At 33.9% G+C, this 22,839-nt stretch overlaps 1 protein-coding gene across 1 annotated transcript; it reads left to right on the forward strand.

The window, feature by feature from the left end:
• Window positions 1-2,316: 2,316 nt before the first annotated feature.
• On the forward strand, window positions 2,317-7,224 carry LOC123562451 (uncharacterized protein KIAA1958-like). Its single transcript, XM_053520933.1, has 4 exons — window positions 2,317-2,673; window positions 2,742-3,049; window positions 4,740-4,988; window positions 6,972-7,224. The coding sequence occupies exons 1-4, from the start codon at window positions 2,317-2,319 to the stop codon at window positions 7,222-7,224; spliced, it is 1,167 nt and encodes a 388-aa protein (XP_053376908.1).
• The last annotated feature ends 15,615 nt before the right edge of the window (window positions 7,225-22,839 follow it).

The raw sequence follows: 22,839 nt of genomic DNA on the forward strand, positions 1-22,839 counted from the left end.
ATTCTTACTGAACATTTCTTGCTTCCAATTTTGTTTTAAAAGTATCACCATCGCTTATATTGAATATATATGGAGAAAAACACTAAACTTTTCAATTTCTTTTACTTTAGAGGCAAATAAATCATATTTTCCAAAGCATGACAATTTATTATCACATATGTAGGTATTCTTGACTTGATAAACAATACAATAATATAATTATAAGTGTAATAGGGTAAAGTCTTCTTGCTTCCATTTAACTTCAAAGTGTATCAAGAAATAAAAAACTTGTGGATTTCTTAATGTTCTGATGTAACTTAAACCGTGTTAATTTACGAAACTGCATATACCAACAACTGACGTACGATTCAATATAGTCTTTTGAAATAATAACATTCATAATTGTCTAATTAGTCAAAAAAAAAAAAAAATGAAAAGAACAGTATAGAACAGAGCTTTCATTTTTCACCAACCTGTTTATGAAGGTAATACGAATCGACATAAATTATATAATTTCCGACTGAAAGCTAAATATCTTTTGAATATTGAAACATTCGACGACAGGAGAAAAACTACTTCAAAGAATAAGTTTCTTATGAAATAGTGTAATTTGCAAGTTAGGCGCTCATTGAAAGCTGGTGAGAGGGGGAGAGAATGTGTACATTTATTTAAACAAAAGACACAGCATGGTTTCCACGATGTGCAAAAAAGGGTGAAATTGACAGACGCGCAATATTATCTCTATTTTAGAAATGTAATCCAAGCTTGAGAAAAAAAATCGGCATGCTTTCCATGAGTTTGCACGGTAGGATTATCTCTTTAGTACGACCTACATTTTTTGTCACGCTTTTGTTCGTGGAAAGCATGCAAAATAGCCACCTTTACAGCTAAAGACTTTAGTTTTCACGATACATTTGATTTCATGATTGAATTGTATAGCATATCTGAATGGCATATTTGATTTATGTATCACTGATTATACAAGTAACTTAGACACTATAAATAAGTAGACAGTGTGAATCAGAGCTAATTATTTAAAAAATGAGTTCGGATCTGTATGATACACATACACCAATGCTGATCAGAAAAATCAGAAACTTGATTCATAATTAAATAGAATCTTTCTTTCTTTGATTTCTATGGAATACCCTGGATCAAGGCCAGTTAATAAAACATGTGTGTGCGTGTTTTAGTAACATGTATGTTTTTTTAAGTTTGTTAGATTGCTCGGGTTTTTCTTTGCCATTGCCTGTCAAATACAGTATTGCTTAGTTTATTACTTTATTTCATCATGTTTTAAAATGTAAACATCTGGGCATGGAAGTTGAACAAAAGTACCGTTATATGGACAAGAACAATCAGACAAAATGGGAATACATGTATCTTCGTACAAGTTTCGTTTTTCTCGAGGAAAACTATTATACATGTGTTTGTGGGAAAGCTCGTTTATGAAATAACTCATTCTCGCATACCAGAGGTCTACCGTGGTTCCCTCGGGATTTTGACGAACATCTGATGGATGAGAATGGAAATAACTCGGATATAAATGTTTAGCGGGTTTCAAAGTTTCAAAAGAAAAGAAATTTATTTAAATGTTTTCATTTTCTGTAACATGACAACACGAATTTCGCAATATCATAAGCTAACGTAATGGTTCTTACAGAAATGTTTTATATCTTTACAAGAGTAATATTTCTATATGAATCTATTAAACAACATGATTTTTGTCAAAAACTGGCTACATGTTTTGTTGCTTTCTATGGAGTAACATGCGAGCTTAATTTCCGTGTACTACCTAAAGCAAAATTTTAGATCGATGCAAAATCCATGACCAAAAATTTTTGACTTGGGTCATGAATGACACGACTTTAGCTAAGGAAAGGGAGGCAATCCAATTTAAAGGGAATTGCTTTAACACAGTCAATAATTAAGGGAAAGAATTCTTGTAAATTCTCGTTAAAAGCTGACCATGGAACAACTTCCTCCCTGCAGATCTGTTCCCTTGGTGCCATTCCCCTAGAGTAGGTTTGATATGAAGTTTATTGAATGAAGCATTGTTCCATGACGATTTCCATTTAGATAAAATTTATTTCATGCTTTTCAGTGGTTTACTGAAATATAATGGTAGATTATATCCTGGTAAACCCACAGTGAAATTTATCAAAATATAATTTTCACTGTGCCGGACTACTTTCTTCCCCCAATTGGACACCTCTCTATGTACATGTATATACATGAGGTGACAGGTTGGTTGTAGTAGCTTCCCTTTGTTTACATGTTTGTAACAACAACAACAACACCTGTCAAATCTGACGTCTGCTTTAGTATACAATCAAGATGTCTGTAGAAGAACTGGATCCAGAGGTCTTGAATGACATTTTCACAAATTTCTTTGACCAGGAGGAATATGGAGACTTTCAGGTTGCAGACAGGAACTTTAGACAAGTAGATGCTGACCAGTTTCTTAAAGAAAATGAAAATAAAAATACCCAAAAGAAGACAGAGAGTGACATGAAGTTATTCTTCTCTTTTCTGATGTCAAAAAATGAAATGAGAAAACCAGAATACATTCCCCCATATCAGCTTAATTCATTACTGTGTGAATTTATCTTGGGTGTTACCAAGAAAGATGGCAGGGAATATGAGCCTACAACTTTGCGGGGCTTTATAAGCTCTGTTGACAGATATCTAAAAGCAAGTGACAGCAATGTTGCCATATTCAAGGACAGAGAATTTTCCAAAACACGAGCTGTCCTTTCAAGAAAACAGCAACAGCTGAAAGGCCAGGACTTGGCAATAAGCCGAGAGCTGCAGAAACCATGACAGAGTCTATCATTGACCAGATGCATGAAGCCAGGACACTAGGTGACTACACTCCAAGGTCTTTGTTACACTCCATGTGGTTTGTATGCACAAACCATTTTGGAATGCGGACAGGCAAAGAATGCCGTGATCTCTGCTGGGGAGATATTCATCTTAGAATGGACGAAACTTCTGGTGGGGAGTATCTTATATATGACCAAGAGAGACAAACCAAAACCAGATCTGGTTCAAATCCTCGGGACATTAGGTACGTTTCAATTGCATTTTTATTTAATGGCTTTATTACACTCCCGCAACGTCGAACATGTGATAAATAGCGGATATTACATGAGTGTCTTTTCATATTGAATTTATTAAACTCGTTGAATAAAATGATAAAATGCGAGGCTCTGCCGAGCATTTTATCAATTTTATTCAACGAGTTTAATAAATTAAATGTCGAAAGACACAAATGTAATATTCTTTTCATCACATGTTAGCTATTCATGTCGAAACATCAAAAATTCAACTTTCTTTTACTATACAAATAAGTCAATTTGTCCAGCGTCTCCTATACTGTAAACGACGTCGACGTCAAAGCGTTATTACACTAGTGTATTATCATTTTTATTTAATGGCTTTATTACACTCCCGCAAAGTCGAACATGTGATAAAGTAATTTAATTCATATACAGTAGATCTACCATAATTTTTGTGTTGTTTTTTTTCAGTGTCACTGAATGAGCACTAAAATTAGTAATTTCAAAATTTGTGTCACAAATTGAAATATCTCATTCTTCCACTGATATTTCTTTTCGGTTTATTTCATGCACAAAATGCTTTAAATATTTTGTATTTTTGATACCATCTTAAAATATCTTTAAATTGCACAAGCTTTCCTTGTGAAAATGTGAAATCTGTGAAATAAAAAAAAAATATATGTGAAATCTGATATTACAGGAGTGTCTTTTCATATTGAATTTATTAAACAAGTTGAATAAAATAATAAAATGCGAGGCTCTGCAGAGCATTTTATCAATTTTACTCATCGAGTTTAAAGGCACTGACCTCCAGATTTGGATAAATAATATTTTTTCTTTCAAATTGAACTTTGGTCATATTACGAACATTAGAATATGAGTTTTTGTTTCTAAAATAATTTAAAAATCCTATTCAAGAAAAAAGATGACCGTCTCGGCAATCGAACCCCGGACAACCACGGCAATAAAGACATTTTCCCGTCTTCGTAACCAATAAAGCTATTGGGGAATTAGTGAGTTATGATTTCAAAATACAGATTTTTATAATTGAGACAGTTTACCTGGAGTAATGCGTTACAAACGCATTTCGATTTTCATCGTAAAAAGTAGAAAAAACAGCAAATTCTAATGTGTTTCCGTAACATGATATAGTTTGTCAGTAATTAAGTTTTAACCCTTCTTAAGAAATATAGCATTTATTTCCAGATATCTAAAAAATCTTTTAGTAGACTAGTAGAATGATCTGGAGGCCAGTCCCTTTAATAAACTCAATGTGGAAAGTCACAAATGTCATATTCTTTTTTCCCCACATGATAACCTTCCCTGGCGAAACATCAAAAATTCTACTTTCTTTTACTAGATTATATGAATAAGTCAATTTGACTAACGTCTCCTATACTATAAACAACGTCCACGCGTTTACTGAAATATAATGGTAGATTATTTGTAATGATAACGATAAACAACAAAACAGCTATCCAAACTGGGATTCGAACCCAGGCCTACTGCTACTTAGTAACAGCCGTCCTTCCGCTGGACTATTTGGATGCACAACTGTTGTATGTTGCTACAATCACCATTACGATTTAGAGTTTTAGACTTGCATTTTTTCTGTAAAATGTCTGTCAAAAGGTTAGAGACTGTAATAAAGATAAATGTTTTTAATGATGTATAACAGTGTAAATTTCATTACTTCAGAGGTACAAAACCCAAAGCCTATGCCACTGCTGACGCCCAGAGAGATCCTGTACATCTGTACAAGCTGTACAGCCAGAAACGACCGGACGAAATGTGCAAACCTGACAGCCCATTCTTCCTTACACCAAATGATAAACCACAGAGATGCTGGTTCAAAAAAACCCCACTTGGAATAAATAAACTTTACAACATTATGAGAGACATGAAGGCTGAAGCAGGAATTGAAAATCCCAGAATAACGCCTTACAGGTGTGCATATTATACATCTATATTCTTATTTTATGCTTTTCCATGGTTTATCTAGATATAATAAATGAACAGCTGAAAATATCCTGATATAGCAACGTTTTATAAGCCTGATTTTATAGCCGATATTGTTCTGAGTTCCAAACTGAAAATTTTTCCCCCCATTTTTCTGCAAACATTTTCAATTCAGAGCTTTAAAACGACAGTTTTACTGGAATGTCAAGTACGTAAATTATAAGCCGTCATATGGATACTAAAACTTTTTCCGACAATCAAAAAAATTCAAATCTGACATCTATTGATCTTTTCTTTCCTTTTCAAATTCATTTCTGAAAAAAAGAAACACCCTAAAACTGTAAAATATCTACTTTTGAAATACCCTTACCAAAGTCATACCTGCATAAATTCAGTATATTTAAAGTAGTTTGATAACAAGAATCTTCAAGTACTTATCAGACTGTAAGCCCAGGCCTCCAATAATTTTTCATGCAATTAGTGTTTCAATTCTTTGTTTTTTCACAACCAAATTCAATCAGTATTAGTTTTGCATCGCAAACATTTAATCTTCTTAGTTAGTTTTTTTTTTTTTTTTTTGCTGGAGGGAGTGCATCTATCATTTTTTGTCCGTTTCAATGACTTTAGTAATTTTTCTGTTACGTTTTAGTATTTCGCTATTCATCATGGGCTATTTCCAACCAGAATCAATGACATTTGTTATGATGTCCGGTACAATTCCACCTGCGATTTCTTCATTAAGATTTTTTCCGTTCTTGTCATAAAATTAACCATAGAAGGACATGCACTGTCAGTTTGATGCTTTGCTCATCCTCGCTTTCTTACTGCCGACGTCATATTCGCAATTTCTTAGAAGGTGATATCATTCTAGCAAGCTAATAAATGGCACGATTAAGATTTTATCGCTGACTTGAATTAGCCGTGAAATTAAGAAAATTTTAGTAATAAGTTCCCAAACATGGTTTATCGTAGAATAACCCGTGTTTTCTGTGTTCTTATGCGTACATGTAAGAATGTATCAAGAAGGCCGTATTATTTTAAATACTGTTTCGCATAAGAACGAAAAACTCGTGTTATTCTACGATAAATCACACTTGGGAACTTGTTATTTCGATTCTAACACTACATACTAGTATCAACAGTGTAAGAAAAAACTACTTTTTACAACCGTGCTATGCACCTGGATCGGTAACGTCACTGCACGCGAGTGGTTTATTTAAGAAATAATATATCTCATCGGTGATTTGTCGCTGAATAAATCACTGTTTGGAGTTCAGATGCGAAGGAATTATATCACGAGGGCGGAGCCCGAGTTGTATAATACTACGCAGCTGAACGACAAACACTGATTTATTCAAGAGCAAATCACTAAATGAGATGTATTATTTTGATTCTAACACGTTACCAAGGACGGGACACCTGCACTTTACCAGTACGCACATTAAATAAACACTCCCCATTTATTCTTATGGGGCTACTGCCCCCACACCCCCGTTTTTCTGTTTTCTTTAATGAATAGATTATTGTTACAATTTATTTAAATGATTGTAACGAGCACATCCTACCTTTTACAATCCTAGCAAAAAGTGCGTACCAGTAAAGCGCATTCTAGCCCCAAGGACTTTAAAGTACATCTTTGCCGGCATTCATTAATTATTTGCCCGTTTTCAATCGGTTTCTTTCTAGCGCGCTGCTACGCCGTTTGACGCAATAATTGTGACGTCAGAACAGTGAATTGTTGTTTGATAATTCACTGATTCCAGCCTTCTTTGTTTAATAGTAAAATGAATCGGATCGTGTTAGAATGCAGAATGAGAATAACCCGAGAGCCCTCCCATGTCAGCCAACTTAGAAAAACGAACTTATGCTGCATACTTATTCTAAAGAAAATGCACTTGTACAAAATAATTTATGCCTTCAAATAATTTCATAGGTCAATGATATGAAAATTCCATTCATTTTTTTTTTCAGCTCCAGAAAACATCTGGTTCAAACTCTAAACGATGCTGGGGTCCCTGCCAACCAAATCATGCAAATTTCTGGTCACAAGAATGTGAATTCTATAAACAACTACAGTAAAATCAACAACGACCAGTCGAGAAATATTTCTAAAATACTGTCGAATCAGAGAAATGAAACCAACCTTCAAACTCAAGGAAGTGGTGCTGCCAGTGCTCCGGAGCGAATTCCAGACAGTTCCCCCCCAAGACTATTCCCTCTCTGACAATTCCCCCCCTGACGATTCCCCCCAAACTGGGGGGGGAATTGTCACTTTATTTAATTTATATTATTTTTTCTTTATACTGATGTAAAAATATCTTTTTTTTACTAATTTTGTTCTAAGGTGACCTTTTTATTATTCTACATGAAAAAATTATTATTCTTTGACCTGGTAACTAACAGTTCATTGGATAATTATATTTATATCCTTTATTCTATTATCTATATTTTGTAGTTAGACATTGTGAAAATATTCTTAGGACGGGCGTCGGAAGGTGTTTGATATTGGGGCCGCAAAAGGTGGGGTAGGTACTGGAGGGAGATACCTCCTCCCATAATGGGGGTACGGGGAGGCTCCCTGAAAAATTTTTGTTCTGGTACATTTTAGGGGTATTGACTCCAGTATTTTCTTACCATTTACATAATGTTACAAAATTAAGAAATGATTTAAAAAGTTTTTCATGATGAAAACATGTGAAATCAGAGAATACGTACCTCATCATAGTGAAGCCAAGCACTGAACATTGAATGAGCACTGTTCAGGATTTTTTATTCCAAAAGTGCGTTTTGGAAATTTGAAATTTAGTGGTTGGTTAGGAGTATCCATTATGAGTATTATAAAAGATATGACGTAAGTTAAACTTCACTTCTTATTTTGTTTGAAATATCAATTTTTGAGTAAAAATAATTTATGCAATTAATTCCTTACATATTAGCGGTGTGATAAATCTTAATACTTAATTACCTCTTCCATAAAAAAAACATGACAATTAATTTTCTACATTAATTCCTTTAGATCTTAGCGGCAGGGTATATTATGTGGCATCATTTTTAAGTGTATTGACTCTATATTGTGTTGCTTCTTTAATAAACTTAGCTATCTTAAGAAGCAGCTTAGCATTTTTCGAAGACATTGAATTATTATTATTTTTCTGAATAGTGGGCCATTGTGTATTACCAAGGTTCTTCTTTCTAATATCTGTATATTGAGTGTAGGACAAAATCCCCTGCAGATTTTTTTGCACTTATTTAAGAACAAAATTCAGCCAAAAGACTCAAAAAGAGATTTATGTTAACTGTGCCATTGGTTAACTGTATCCATTATTTTAACTAATGTAGATATTTTCAGGACACAAATATCGCATAAAATATGACAAGGCCGTCGTGGACGGTCCAGCCGGTCCGGCCATGGCCGGACCACTTTTTTGGCCGAGCATGACTTCGGCTGTAATCATCCAGACCAGTTTTTCGCATTAAATTTCATCTTTTGATTAAAAGTGTCGAAATATTTCCTTGTTTATGCAATTACCCACCAAGAGCGGTATCCGTCATGATTGCCCTCAGGTGTGAAAACAACTTCGGCATTTTTCATCTCAAACTTATCAACCCTGCTTGACTGGATTAATCATAACTAAACAATTATCTGATGGATCTTTAATCCGATATGATTTAAAAGAAGATTTCTTTTATAATCTACAATAAAACATTGAAATCAGCATGAACAGTAACACCACGTGAAATATGTAATGTTTATAACAAAACTTACAAAAAGCTTATTTCTTCAGATTATTTGGTTATTACCTTCAGTAACAATTATTTATCTTAAATAATGCAAGCATACATATCAAATATAATAAATACATCAACATTTATAGCAATCTGCTAATGTTGGATAGTTGTCCTTGAAAAATATCATGAAATGGACTGAAAATCTTAACAGAAAGTGCTTCCAAGATGCAAGAAAAACGCAACTTCTGGTATCCCAAATCTTAAAATATTCTCGGGGATGAACCCCCGAATCCCTCATACAAAAAAGACAGGGTAGGGGTGGGGATCCACCTCTCGTGCTCTTCCCCGCTCTCCTGCCTTCGGCACTCACGGGACACCATTTGGTTATTGTTTTAAGATACGATTTTCTATCTTAGATAATTGTTTTTGATCCAAAAAATACCGAAATACATCTCAGCTATAAAACAATACATCAACATTTATAGAATTAGCTAAATTTAGTCTAATGTTGGATAGTCATCCTTGAAAAATATCATGAAATTGACTGAAATCTTAACAGAAACTGCTTTCGAGATGCAAGAAAAACGCACTTACTGGCATCCCAAATCTTAAATTTTTTTTTAGGGGGAGAACCCCCGAACCCCCCTAAGAGAGAGGTGGGGAGGTGGGGGGGATAGGGTAGAAGGGGAAATCTTTCTCTCGTGGTCTTCCCCCCTCTCCTGCCTTCAGCACTCACGGGACACCGAAGCCGAAGGCCGGACCACTTATCCGAAGCCGGCGACGGCCCTGTATGAGAACGCCAGAAAATATTGCCAAAGATTAATGAGTGCCAGGTCAGTACTTACGGACAATTATAACTCACAGGACCACTGCATCTGCTTTATTTGATTTTATTTATATGTAGAATATGATCAATACTTCCATCTTATAGAAGGATTATTTACACATGAAACAGGAAATAGTACTTGTATAAAATAAATCTCAAACCTTTTTGGAATATTTTATTCCAGAAAAAAACCTTAAAATGTATAATAATTAAGGGATACATACAAACAAATCATTGTTCCTTTGACTTCTCAATTCGATTGAAAGGTGCTGATTACCAGAATCGCGTAATAACATTATTGCAATAAACAAATTTAATCAAAATGGTAACCAGTCAATCTTTCACACCTCTTGATTGAATTACCAGCTGTAAAACAGTAAACAAAGCTGACATTGATCAATCAATTATGATATTGTTGTTGTTACATTTTAATTGTGTTCTATGTGTTAGGATTATGATATTTATAAACAATATAACAATTTGTCCATGTATAATGACAATTATCAGTATTACTAACTTTGTGTGATACTTTTGATGAAGCACTTGATGGAAATTGTGATAAACCAAAATTAGATAATGCCAATCAACTTCTTCTTGTAAGAAATTTATCAAAACCTGTATTGTAAGGATATAGTACTTTTTATCCAGAGAAAATACTATTACTCCATGCTTTCTGGAATGAAAGCAAACCAACACATGTAACATCCTTAATAAATTTCATGGTGAATTCCAAGGACGTTTCAACTTGTAAAATTGTATTGATATTTCATCATTTTTTTAATTCATGTTTGCAGCTTCGTTTTTTATCAAGTTTTTCATATTAATGTTTAAAGTGGTATTATTGGCTTTTATTAACATAACTGTAATCTTTTTAGTTTTCCCCAATTAATATGATTAAGATAGTTTTATTGTCCAACATCGGGAAACTCGGAAAACATGAAAGAACATTATGGTTAGATTATCTCTCATGTAATTAGATATTTGATTCAATTTTTATTCTAGTATAGTAATATATAAACTACTTACATAAAAATAGAAAGAATGTAAAATAATTATGTATATAAAACACTAATGAAAATGCTATAAACTAGCTAGCTATTATCCAAAGTACATGTAGTACAACTTCAAATAGAAATAAGCATTATTTTGACGATCAGACAACCTTATCAAATGTAAATATTTCTTACTTCTTTTTATATATGTCGTAGCATAAAGGTTAATTCTCTATAGATAAATACAAAAATTAACTTAATTGCTTTAAGTGTATTTAAGTTCTAAGCACTTTTATGATTTCCACGTTCCCAAAAATGCCACATTTTCACATAGAAAAATATGCTATTTTGACGATCAGATTACCTTACTAAATGTAAATATTTTCTTTTTTTTTTACATACATCTTTGCATAGAGGTTCCATTATAGGTACCGTTAACAAATAAATAAATTGCTTTAAAAATAATTAAGTTCTCAGCCATGGCTACTTATCCAAAATGCTACTACTTCACATAAAAAAATTCCTTATTTTGGGTACCAAATTAATGCATCAAATATAAGTTTTTCTATTTATTTTTAAATATACAGTATTGGAGTATAGGATTTTTCCATATTAAATAAACTTTACAACCCTTTAAACATATTATAATATGGAGAGGGGGAACTGTCACCCTTACATAACATTGTGGGGGGAATTGTCTGGGAGTGAATTGTCTTGGGGGGGAATTGTCTTGAGGGGGAATCATCTTGGGGGGGAATAGTCTGACAACCCTCCGGAGCCATGGACTGGGCCTTTCGGATCCAATCGCTCTCGCAGTCTTTTTGCAAGCAGCACTTTCCACGGACCTGTGACTTTCAATTTCCACAGTACATCTGTATCGGAAACACTGTCACAAATGTCCACAGTTAACGTAGGCCGAAGTAATGCAACTGCTGAAGAGTCCGTTTCCAACATGCTCGATTCGCCAGTTGCCACTGCCAGACCATTCAAACGAATAAGAATGATTCCAGAAAGTGACAGTGACTAACTGTAACACTCACGACACGAGAGTTTACATATAAGTCCATTTAAAATCCCACTGTTACACTGTTCGTATTGTTTCTCCAGTTATTTGTTCTAACTGTTTACCGATTGACTGAAGTAAAACAAAATGGCGGACTCGAATTTTGACAAGCGCAAGTGCGCGTATCTGCGCGTATGAATTTCACACATTGTTTGTTTAAATATATCTGAAGTTACATGAATAAAATTTTTGAAGTACCAAATATATTATTTATATCCCTTACAAATAAATTAATCTCCTTTCTTCTGTTAGACAAAACACAACCTGGACCAAATTTGTAGAACTATTTGGGACGCATAACACAGCGCTGACAGTCGTAAACAGTGGGGCTCCCTGCGGGGGAATTTTTAAAAAGTAAAACGATTTTATAAAAGAAACCACTGAATAAGCATGAAATAAACAGAAAATTTGTTTGTTTCGGTGAAAGATCGAAATTTATTTCATCTCGTGAACATCACATGTTAATATTTTCACTCGTGGCTTCGCCACTCGTGAAAATATTCATGTGATGTTCACTCGATGAAATAAATTTTCGATCTTACACCGAAACAAACAAATATCCTCTATGTATTTGTTTATATTGGGCCTAAAATCGGTATGTGGTAATTTCGAATTAGATTGTGATAACAAAAGGGATTTCTTTGCTGCAATATCAGCATCCTCGTTTCCATGAATACCAACAAAATATGATAGACTTTTTTAAAGATAGTTAATGAAACCCGAGAAGAATATTTTGAATGAATGGATTTTCCATATTTCGGTTCTGAATCTACTGTAAAACAGGAAGCGAGTCGGAAAAGATAATACATTTTTCTTCACTATTTTTTTATATAAAATTTAGAGCTAAATCGATAGCTTTGGCCTCGGCTGAAAATTGTTGCATTATTTGGCAGACGTAATTTTGATTGATGAAGGAGGCTGACAGCAGCACAGCCAACCTTTGATTCATCTTTTGAACCGTCTGTGTAAATTGCAAAATAGTCCGTGTAAGTTGATTTGATTTCATGATATTTGGACTTGAATATTTCAGCACTGATCTCTATGAATATGTAAAGTATGAAGTCAAAAGTATTCATGTTATGCCCCGGACAAGGTTTTTAAAAAGGGAGATAATTCAAAAATGGGATTACCAAGAGTTATGGCTCCTTTTCACTGCACTTCCTCTATTAGCTCTATCCCTGTATAAAGCTACAACTTGGTATCTTAAATACTTCTTGACTTATCCTCCGGACAAGAAGTGTGACGGACGGACATACAGACGGGTGGACGGACGGAAAAGGAGGTGACTCTATGCTCGCCCCCCCCCCCCCCCTCTTTCGGGGAGCATAACAAACAGACAAGTGGGATCGATTTACGTCATCAGCATTTTGTTAAGGACGTTTGAAATAGCCTTCTTTCATTCTTATTATGAGCGAGAACTTTTAAGCATGTACTTTCACATCAAATAGTTCTCAAATACCTAATAAAATACATGAAAATAAGAACAAAGATTTAAACGTTATTTCCAGGTTCTCTGAATACATACAACGAACAGCAATGTACGTATTGATGTGCAAATATCGGATGTGTACACATAAAACATAGACAAAGTGAAACGGATAAAACATGTAATAGGGCACCACCCCATAAGTTTCATTGAGTCACTGATCAAACAAAAATCCTATGCGACAAGTCACCCTTGCTGGTCAGAACTCACAGTCCTCTCCAAGCTCAAAACAAAACGTGCACATTATCATAGCAAATTTTGCACACAAAAAAAGAATTATACATAATGATTTCAGAATTGATTTCCACATAAATATTAGTTTTCGTGATTTTGGTTGGCGGCATTGCATTTTGCAGGCTATCATAGGATGAAAATAAACTGACACCCTAAAGGGAAATGATCATTATTTCTTCTGTGATTTCGAATAAGCCCACAATTAATTCAGGATCGGGAAGGTGGTGGGTTTTGATGGTTGTTACTCATCTGTTGTTTTCATCTTTTTTAGTCGATAAACTACTTTCTCAGAGTTCAATCTTTGGTAACAATGTTATTTCACGGAAATTTGTCTTATAAAACGATTAAATGGGAAGGTCATGCGGCGTGAAGAATGATACAGGGCTGAGGAAAAGAACAAAATGTAGGAAACACTGTCAGAAAACTTCATTTGTGCCAAAAGCATTTACAGTTATGCAGGCTATGCAATCATATTTTCGATGTAAGCAAATAACTTGTCTACGCAATATAATTACATTAAAACAAGCGCAATGTACTGGATACGAGTTAGCTCTTTTTATTACAAGCATTTATAAATGATGCAGTCAGTACAAACTATACTATCTTGGCGTTCATAACACTTAACAAGTACAAACGTTGCTACAAGATGCAGCAAAAGGAAACTCCGCGCCAAACAAAGCAGTGTATGTAGTACTGATAGAACAGGGGATGATATTTTGTCTTTGTTGCAGACCCTAGGCAAACAGACATTCTGATGGGGTTTCATGAATGTTGGAGAAAAAACATTGTCTTTATAGTGTGAGCAGGATTTTTATTGTTGTATTTAGTGACCTAAATATTGACTAATCATGACCCATATGCGAAATTGACTTTTTTTTTTTTTTTTTGTCTATGGAATCAGAAAGGTCTAATACGTATCAGTTGTTCAAGATGGAATGAAATGTATTGTATACACAAGGTTGTGCTTAAATACTAACAACTCGGATAATACTACTTCGTTTCTAGATTTACATCTCTCTGTTTACGACAATTTCATACATACCAAAATTTATGACAAAAGGGATGATTTTAATTTTAGTGTTGTAAATTTCCAACATTTGGATGGAGACGTACCCCAGGCTACATCTTATGGGGTATATATTTCTCAGTTAATTCGGTTTGCAAGAGCATGTAGTCATGTTGAAGATTTCAATGAACGTAACTTATTTATTACAAATAAGCTTCTTCAACAGGGCTACCGTTATTATAAATTAGAAAAATGATTTTCTAAATTTTACTATCGTAATTCAGATTTGGTTTTAAAATACAATAGCAATTTAAAATCACTTCTGCGGGAAGGTATATCAAAACCCGCTTTTTATGGGGATGTGGTTTACAAACTTGGTAAGATTTTGAGTCATGGCAATTTTCCAATTGTATTTAGTAAAGTAATTAAACGTTTTATGAAAAGAGGTTATGACCCAACTGTTTTGAGACACACCGCATGTTTGGTGTTCAACCCTTTTACAGTTGGACGCTACGCTTTCCTCTTTTATTGTGTCTGACGGATCAGGTGGAGGACTCTATGATTAGTAGTTCTTAAATCCCACCAGGATTGAGCTATTTTGATTTCCGTCTTCTGACCTGTTCCGTCGGGCCCTTAAGGGTGTTTCCCTTGTTGCTCTGTCTTCTGCAAAGCCATTGAGTACATACGTTTTAGGTTCTTAAGGACTGCATTTTTATATTATATCTACAAGGGCATCTTTGTGTTTTACATTACATATCTTCTGTTTCCTTTACGTATGTTAGGGTTTCACCTGGCGGGGATTACTTTTATTTAAACTGTCTTGTGACTTTGGAACATGGTGGGGGTAAGAGTGAGGTTAGGTGCTCCATAAACGGGTTTAAGCTCCCCAGTGGTGGTTTTGCCACTGACCGTTCCAAGGCGGTGCCCCACTGTGTTCCTGTATTTGTTTGTTTTGTCCTTTGTGTTCATGTTTGTGTATGGTGTGCAAGAGTTGTTCGTGTGTGTCTTTGGGGAGGCTGCGTTTTTTGAACGTAGCTTTCCTGTTGGATATTCTTCCTTGTTTTTTAAACTCAGACTAACGTAGTTGTTCATCCGGAGTGACTGAGTTTCAAACTTCTCTCAGATGTTATCAAGACCATTATTCTGATAAATGTCTAATCAGAAATGTGGGCTCTATATGATACTTTTAAGTTAAAAAATTAGGAAAGACTAAGTTGTACAATGAATGAAACACAACAAACATCATTTTATCCCGCCTAGGGGCTTGAAACTCACAGTTTAGTAGGACCAAAAAAAATTATAACACAAGTATTACGTTGTTGTATTTACTTATATGGTATTGTTGTTGTTTTCTTCACCTCCTTCTTTGGAGAACAACTTCTGGATACGCAGCAATGAATACTGACTAAACAGTTCGCTACTATAAACGCCTTTACCACTTTATACAGCCATATACTGATCAACTAGTATTTTTGGAAAGACAAACGGTCAATGTTGTGCAATCAGCCACCTCTCAAGAAAGACCATTGTTCTAATATTATACTGCCAAAGAACCTATATTGAGATAACAGAGCAAGGATACTTTAAAATGCAGGTCACCTTGGTTCAAAGGCCAGTTTCTTTGCCTTATTGTTAGGTGACATTTGTAAAAGGTTTGACTATAATTACGCATATCAAACATCAAACACATAAATGCTTAACTTAAAAAAATAATCAAAGTAGATCTATTAAACTAAAATTCTAATATGCTTTTCTCTGTTAAAACACACTTACGCTACAATGACGTCACGTTAACGTGCGGTAACGTCAGTGTTTTTGTTGCGACCAAGAAAGAACGCTTCTATATTTTATCTACTGTTTTAGATTAAGGGCATATTAGACTCGAAATAATTTATAGCAAAATCGTGTTTTAACACTAATTATACACTCGGGCGGTAATACGTCGTACAAATAATTTCACTCGGACTGCGCCCTCGTGAAATTATTGCGCCCAACGCATAACCGCCCATCGTGCATAAATACTGTTAAACACTCTTTTGCTATATAAATTATTACTTAGAAATAAGACACTGTTTATGGATGTTTGTGTTCCAAACGTACGTACTGTGTAATAAGGTTGTTGTTGATTACCGAAAGAGTAAATGTAGTATGTTTAAACAAAATAATATCCCTATGAGTAATATGTGCATTTTCCACTCAGATTTCAAATATGATGTGTTAATTAAATGCTGATGATATTAGTAATAACTATGAGGTTAAATATTCTAGTTGATAATAACACACAATATAAGTTCGATCGCGTGTTTTGAGCCGTGACTAATTTATGCAGGACAGTTGATTCGCCAAAGAAGGCTCCCTAGGAACATAATTTATGTAATACATAGTAAAGCGATACAAGTTATCGATGAACGTAATCGAATGCATGGCCCAAATGATATGGCGATGGCTTAACAAACTTGTTTTCCGAGGTTCGGGCCTTGGTAAGTTCATACTTTTTGATTTTTTTAATCTTTTGTTTCAGTAAACATTGCACGAGAAAGTTGTGCAGTTCATTGAATCGATTAGTTAATTATGTGCTAGCTAGTCAAAAATACTTACCTGTTAGTCTTAGTTACCTTGTAATGGCTTCAACACGTTACAAATATAGTGATGATTAAAAATATAGAAACAATGAAAACATAAGTCAAACATTATGATTATAATATATAAAATGGGTTTCAAAAAGAGTCTTCAAAGATTCTTGACTAAAATAAAATAAAAGTAATGTATACTAGAGAAAAACTACGGCAGTAATATGGGCTTGAACTCGCACCTCACGGTTTATAATCATTGTAAACGCTCTACCAACTGCACCAGCTATATAATCAAGTTCATTGAAAACAAAACATACATATCACACTAGGTTATAACACACTAAATAGTTGTTGTTCTTTATTCTATATAAAATTGACCTATTTCCAATGACCGCAGCACACATCAGGACCCATTTTAAATTTCTGTAACTTACATTTTCTTGAAGAATATTGTCAGTGCTAACTAAAAATCAAAAGAAAAGTGGGGGGGGGGGGGGGGGGGGGGGGTGTTTTGATGCAAGAAAAATAATTTCAGTCAAACACACAAACTGCAAAATCAGCTAAAAAATGAGACCCCAAATTATACTGGTGGTGTATGATCTAAGTTTCCATGAAAAATTTTGTCATGGTGTTATTTCATGATCAAAATGCTATCTTCATGTCAAGCATAGATCTGTCATGTGATTTTACCAAAAAAAATGCAAAGAAAATAAGGAAAATAGCTCTACACAGCGAAAAAACTGAGGACTATTTGTATCCGCCATTATGCGACTACCATTTTTTTTCGCGCCATTTTTCTATTTAGTGTCTGTATGCCTATAAGAAAAACTTTTTTCTCTGACAGTGTGCCAATTTCATTTGAAATGTACAAGAAACCCAAATGCATGAAGAAATACAAGGTTTTAGCTTGATATCAACTGTTTCCAAGTTTTTATGGCATTTTCAGTACCATAAGACAAAGCGTCCGATTTTGTCAAAAATAGCTGTCGCGACATAATGTTGAAGCAGTTACCCTAAATTCAGCCTTGTTTTGCCCTGTTTTGACATTTTCTACTCTGGTCTGCATGCAAATTACACATTTAAACTGTTTAATATCTTCACTTTTACCTCTGATGGACAGAAAATAGCAGTCAGTAGCCTATAAATATGCAGTTTTTGAAAAAAATACACCCAAAACAGTGAAAATGTGATATTTTTGGGTTTTATCCTCATTTTCAACAAAATTGCAATTAATTTGTCATTTTCTATCAAATTCTAATCAAACTAGCCCATTTTCACCATTATCTGGCCAGATTTCATTTTTTACCAATGTCATCTTATAGGTTATAACACACTAAATAGTTGTTGTTCTTTATTCTATATAAAATTGACCTATTTCCAATGACCGCAGCACACATCAGGACCCATTTTAAATTTCTGTAACTTACATTTTCTTGAAGAATATTGTCAGTGCTAACTAAAAATCAAAAGAAAAGTGGGGGTCATGTTTGATGCAAGAAAAATAATTTCAGTCAAACACACAAACTGCAAAATCAGCTAAAAAATGAGACCCCAAATTATACTGGTGGTGTATGATCTAAGTTTCCATGAAAAATTTTGTCATGGTGTTATTTCATGATCAAAATGCTATCTTCATGTCAAGCATAGATCTGTCATGTGATTTTACCAAAAAAAAATGCAAAGAAAATAAGGAAAATAGCTCTACACAGCGAAAAAACTGAGGACTATTTGTATCCGCCATTATGCGACTACCATTTTTTTCGCGCCATTTTTCTATTTAGTGTCTGTATGCCACTAATGGGAATTGATTGAAACTTAATACAATTGTTCACTGTCATGATCTGACATTCGGTGCACATGTTCCATAACTCTGCTTTGCATTTTTACAAAATTATGCGCCTTTTTTTAACTTAGCAGTGTTTTGGTTAAGTTTTTGTATATAAGCTGGTATCTTAGTACCCACTTATGGGAATGGATTGAAACTTCACACAGTTGTACATTGTCATGAGCTGATATGCATTGTACAGGTTCCGTAACCTTGTTTTGCAGTTTTACAAAATTATGCCCCCTTTTTTACTTTAATATTCATTCATTTGACAAGGCTGTCGAATAGTCGAGCATTGCTGTCATCCGATCGCTCTGGTTAACTTTATTTGGTCACAGATAGATTCAAAATTTCCGTACAGCATTTCCCTACAGCATCTATCTGCAGCTAGTCACAGATGGATTCGCAGTTTCCTCATGCTTTTTAATTTTATGTAAGTAACCTTTTAAGTTATACCAACATATAAGGATTTTAATAGTTTTTTAGTCGGTGACTTAGTCATCTTACTAAATATTAGGTTTTAGAATTAGTAAATGTCTCTTATATTTCTGTATAGAAAGGCATACGTATTTTTAAAATTTTGCAATATTGTTATGTTTTATTATACGATACATATGAAGAGACATAAATAAACTATTTGACTTGACTTGACTTGACTATCAACTTACTCTGTAGAGATTTTTCAGCCAGATATGGATCGAATACCGATTTAACCCAATTTAAAAAGTGTGTCATTCCGTCACGGCTCAAAACACGCGGTGGAACTATACATTACTAACATTCAATTGTTGTTAAATAACGCATTTTAATGTTACAAAATATATACCCCTTTCCGTTTTACGTCTGTTAAGTTTAATAACGGAAATACCATGTAGACTATCTTATCGCAATACGTATGTATGTATGTTTAAGTTTAATTTTATTATGATTTATTTTATTTTATTTAGATTTTATACCAGTAAATCAATACAAAAACACACAGGTCTCCTTGATCTTATTTCTTCCTGATAATTTTCATTTTCTAACTATGATAATTATATTTAACAAAGATCCAATCTAACATAAATAATAGATACAGTTTTTCAAATAAATAATTCAGATAATTTATTGCTTCATTACCTCCCTTTATTCTTTTTTTTAATAAGAGTTTTCTTGTGGAAACCTATAACTTTCTATAAGTAGTGCATGTTTTTAAAAACCTGCTCCAGTCCTACCTTTTAACCTTAAATTGTCATTGAAAAAGCATGAAAATCCTGAATGAACAGTGACGCCTGTCAAAATAGAGTCTATTTTATATAAAATGCTATATAAAATAGAGTTGCATGTGGTTTTGGGTGCTAAAGTGCGGCGCGTGGCTGTTAACCTATTGTAATCATGGGTTACATACACACAATAGAATTTGAATGGCCGTGGAGCAGGGCTTTAAGTAGAAAGTATGTACCCATATTGTGACGAGTCTACGTCGATTGTATTGTTTACGTAAACGTCACATCCGTGATACCATATAACGTTACTTATGTATTTGTTAGCCCGAATAATTGCAAGTTATGTAATCTAAGAATTGTGTAATGTGACTTGATAAAGGCCATGGGCCGAAGCGTTGTCGCAATTAGTGATAGTAAAAAGTATGATAAAAAATACCCATGTAATTAAATAAACTAATTTACTTATATACAGTACCAATAAAGATAAGACAATAAAAAGTTTAAAAATTAGCATAAATTAACTTTAAAAAGCAATAATCCGGAATTTCGTTAGAATAAAAGCTCTATACCTCCTATCATAGATAATTAATGTGGCAAAAAACAATATCAACAATGTAATAAATCAATATTTAAAATAAAAATAAGGTAAAATTATTACACACGAAAAAGGAAACCTTCTTTCTGGCGCATTCATCAAACTGAACGAAAGGAATTTCCAAAGTGATATCCGACACAAAGTGCTTACTTTTCTGCACTTTGCTTTCTTTCCTGCTTCTTTATTCTTGTGAAACTTATTTTTCTCGTTTGTGTTGTTAAATCTGATTCCATTTATATTGACCAGAGCAGACATTTAAATAAAAAACATGAAATTTTGCAAATTGAAAGGAAAAGATATTCATTTACGACATACTTTGCCCACTGCACTCAAATAAAGCCATCACAAATACTCCGCGCCTGAGGGCGCGGAGAATAATTTGATTTTAAATTGCGTTGGAATACAATAAGAATCGATGACATATGAGTTCGTGATGAAACTCGACCTTGTAATGGATTAAATGCCATATCCGAAATCTTATTAAGAGATGAAGGAATGATAGCGGTATAACAGAAGTACTCAATGAAGACTTACAGAAAAAGAAAACGAACACTGCTGAGCTTTTCGACAACTTTCAAAAATCGCTTTGTTTTACATTTACACATGAAGTATTCAAAACCTCGAGTGAGGCTCAAACCCACATCGGTGAGGGGCAAGTGATTTGAAGTCAGCGACCTTAACCACTCGCCCACGGAGCCCCCCTCGAAAGGATTTACATTATTACTGACTTCGCACTTCCAGTGAAATTGTGATATAGATTTAAACCGTTTACTCCGTTTTTACGCATGATTGATTTCAAAATTAAACACTACAGAAACGAAATACGATTGTGTTTTATTGGTTATAAGAAATATTGCTTTGAATATTCAAAATCGTCACATAGTATTGCTTTTTAAGGTACATAGATAGCTGTAATTTGAAATAAGATGCTGCACTGCAACGGGAATTACGACGAAAAATTTGTAACACATGTTTAGAAAGCAAAGAAGGAAACCTAATATACAAAGTCAGCCCTTAAGAATAAAAAACAGTAGGAAAACAAATATTACAAGTATGTACATAAAACAGATAACCAAACCAATACTTCGCACACCTGTGACTGTCGCTATAATATCGATTGGTGTGGTTATGAACATTTCAATAAAAATCTGTAAAAAGATGAAGTCTATATATTATATATATTTTTAGAAAAGCAAAATGAATTGGATGCTGTTTATAATTTCATTTTACTGCCACCCCCATGAGGTTGTTTTTTTAGCATGTATATAAATCCACTGAATATTTTATTACTTCGTTTAAAAACGAAAAACAAATTAGTTGCTTGAATAACTCCTCCAATTGCTGAAAATACAGCGTAATTAATTGCGCGCAAGTAAATTTGGACGAAACACGTCATCAGTTTAATTATTTTAAGACAGTAATACCCTAAAACCATCCTACATTTGTAAAGCTTATTTCGCAAAATTACCAAAGGCATACTGCAGGCTATTGAAATTATGCGTCAGGCTCCTCATGTGATATAAAATAGCATGATAGTAGCATTTACCATTAAACAAGCATCAAAGCCGTCCCTAACTCAAAGACCTTAGAAATTACAGGCATAAAATACCAGAATATCAGTTACAAGGGTTTGCATAACTTCTTTGTTAAGACGACATTTATTACCTAATTCATACTTGTCACGCGATTCTCTTCAAAGAGAATTCAATTTAAATTTGTCTCAAGGTGTGACTCAGACAGTAGTTATATTTCTTCCTGAACAGGGAAAAAGAAACACAAACAAATTCTGTGTGCTTAATAATGATGTAACTGAATAACGTAGCATATAATTATTAGGTTTCATATGCAGATATGACACTAGGAAGACATTATATTTCTTCATACAGCCAGAAAAATGTGATGTAATAGGATAACACTTTACTGCCATTAACGTATCAAATACAAAATCTTTCGCGTGATTTAGATATTATAAATGAAACAAACATGCATATTTTCATTAAAAAAGGCAAAATTGACGTCACGAAGACAAAGTATTTGGCGCCATACAGACTCACAATACAAACTCACGTATTTTAACACTGCCAGTAAATCACAGTTACGCGATGTTGTCATGTCGACCTACTTAATTGGCGCCATACATGTACCATGAAATAATGCTTATATTTTCTGGTCCTTCGGGAGCATTGATTTCAACTCATTTAGATTTGAAGATTGAATACTGCTTAAGCCGGTGCTAGAGGGCGTGGGCAGTGTTGCATTTTTCATTACTGCTCATGAACAGACTCAATCAAATCGAGTCTGCAAT

This window comes from Mercenaria mercenaria, chromosome 13 (genome assembly GCF_021730395.1).
Source record: "Mercenaria mercenaria strain notata chromosome 13, MADL_Memer_1, whole genome shotgun sequence".
Taxonomy (NCBI): domain Eukaryota; kingdom Metazoa; phylum Mollusca; class Bivalvia; order Venerida; family Veneridae; genus Mercenaria; species Mercenaria mercenaria.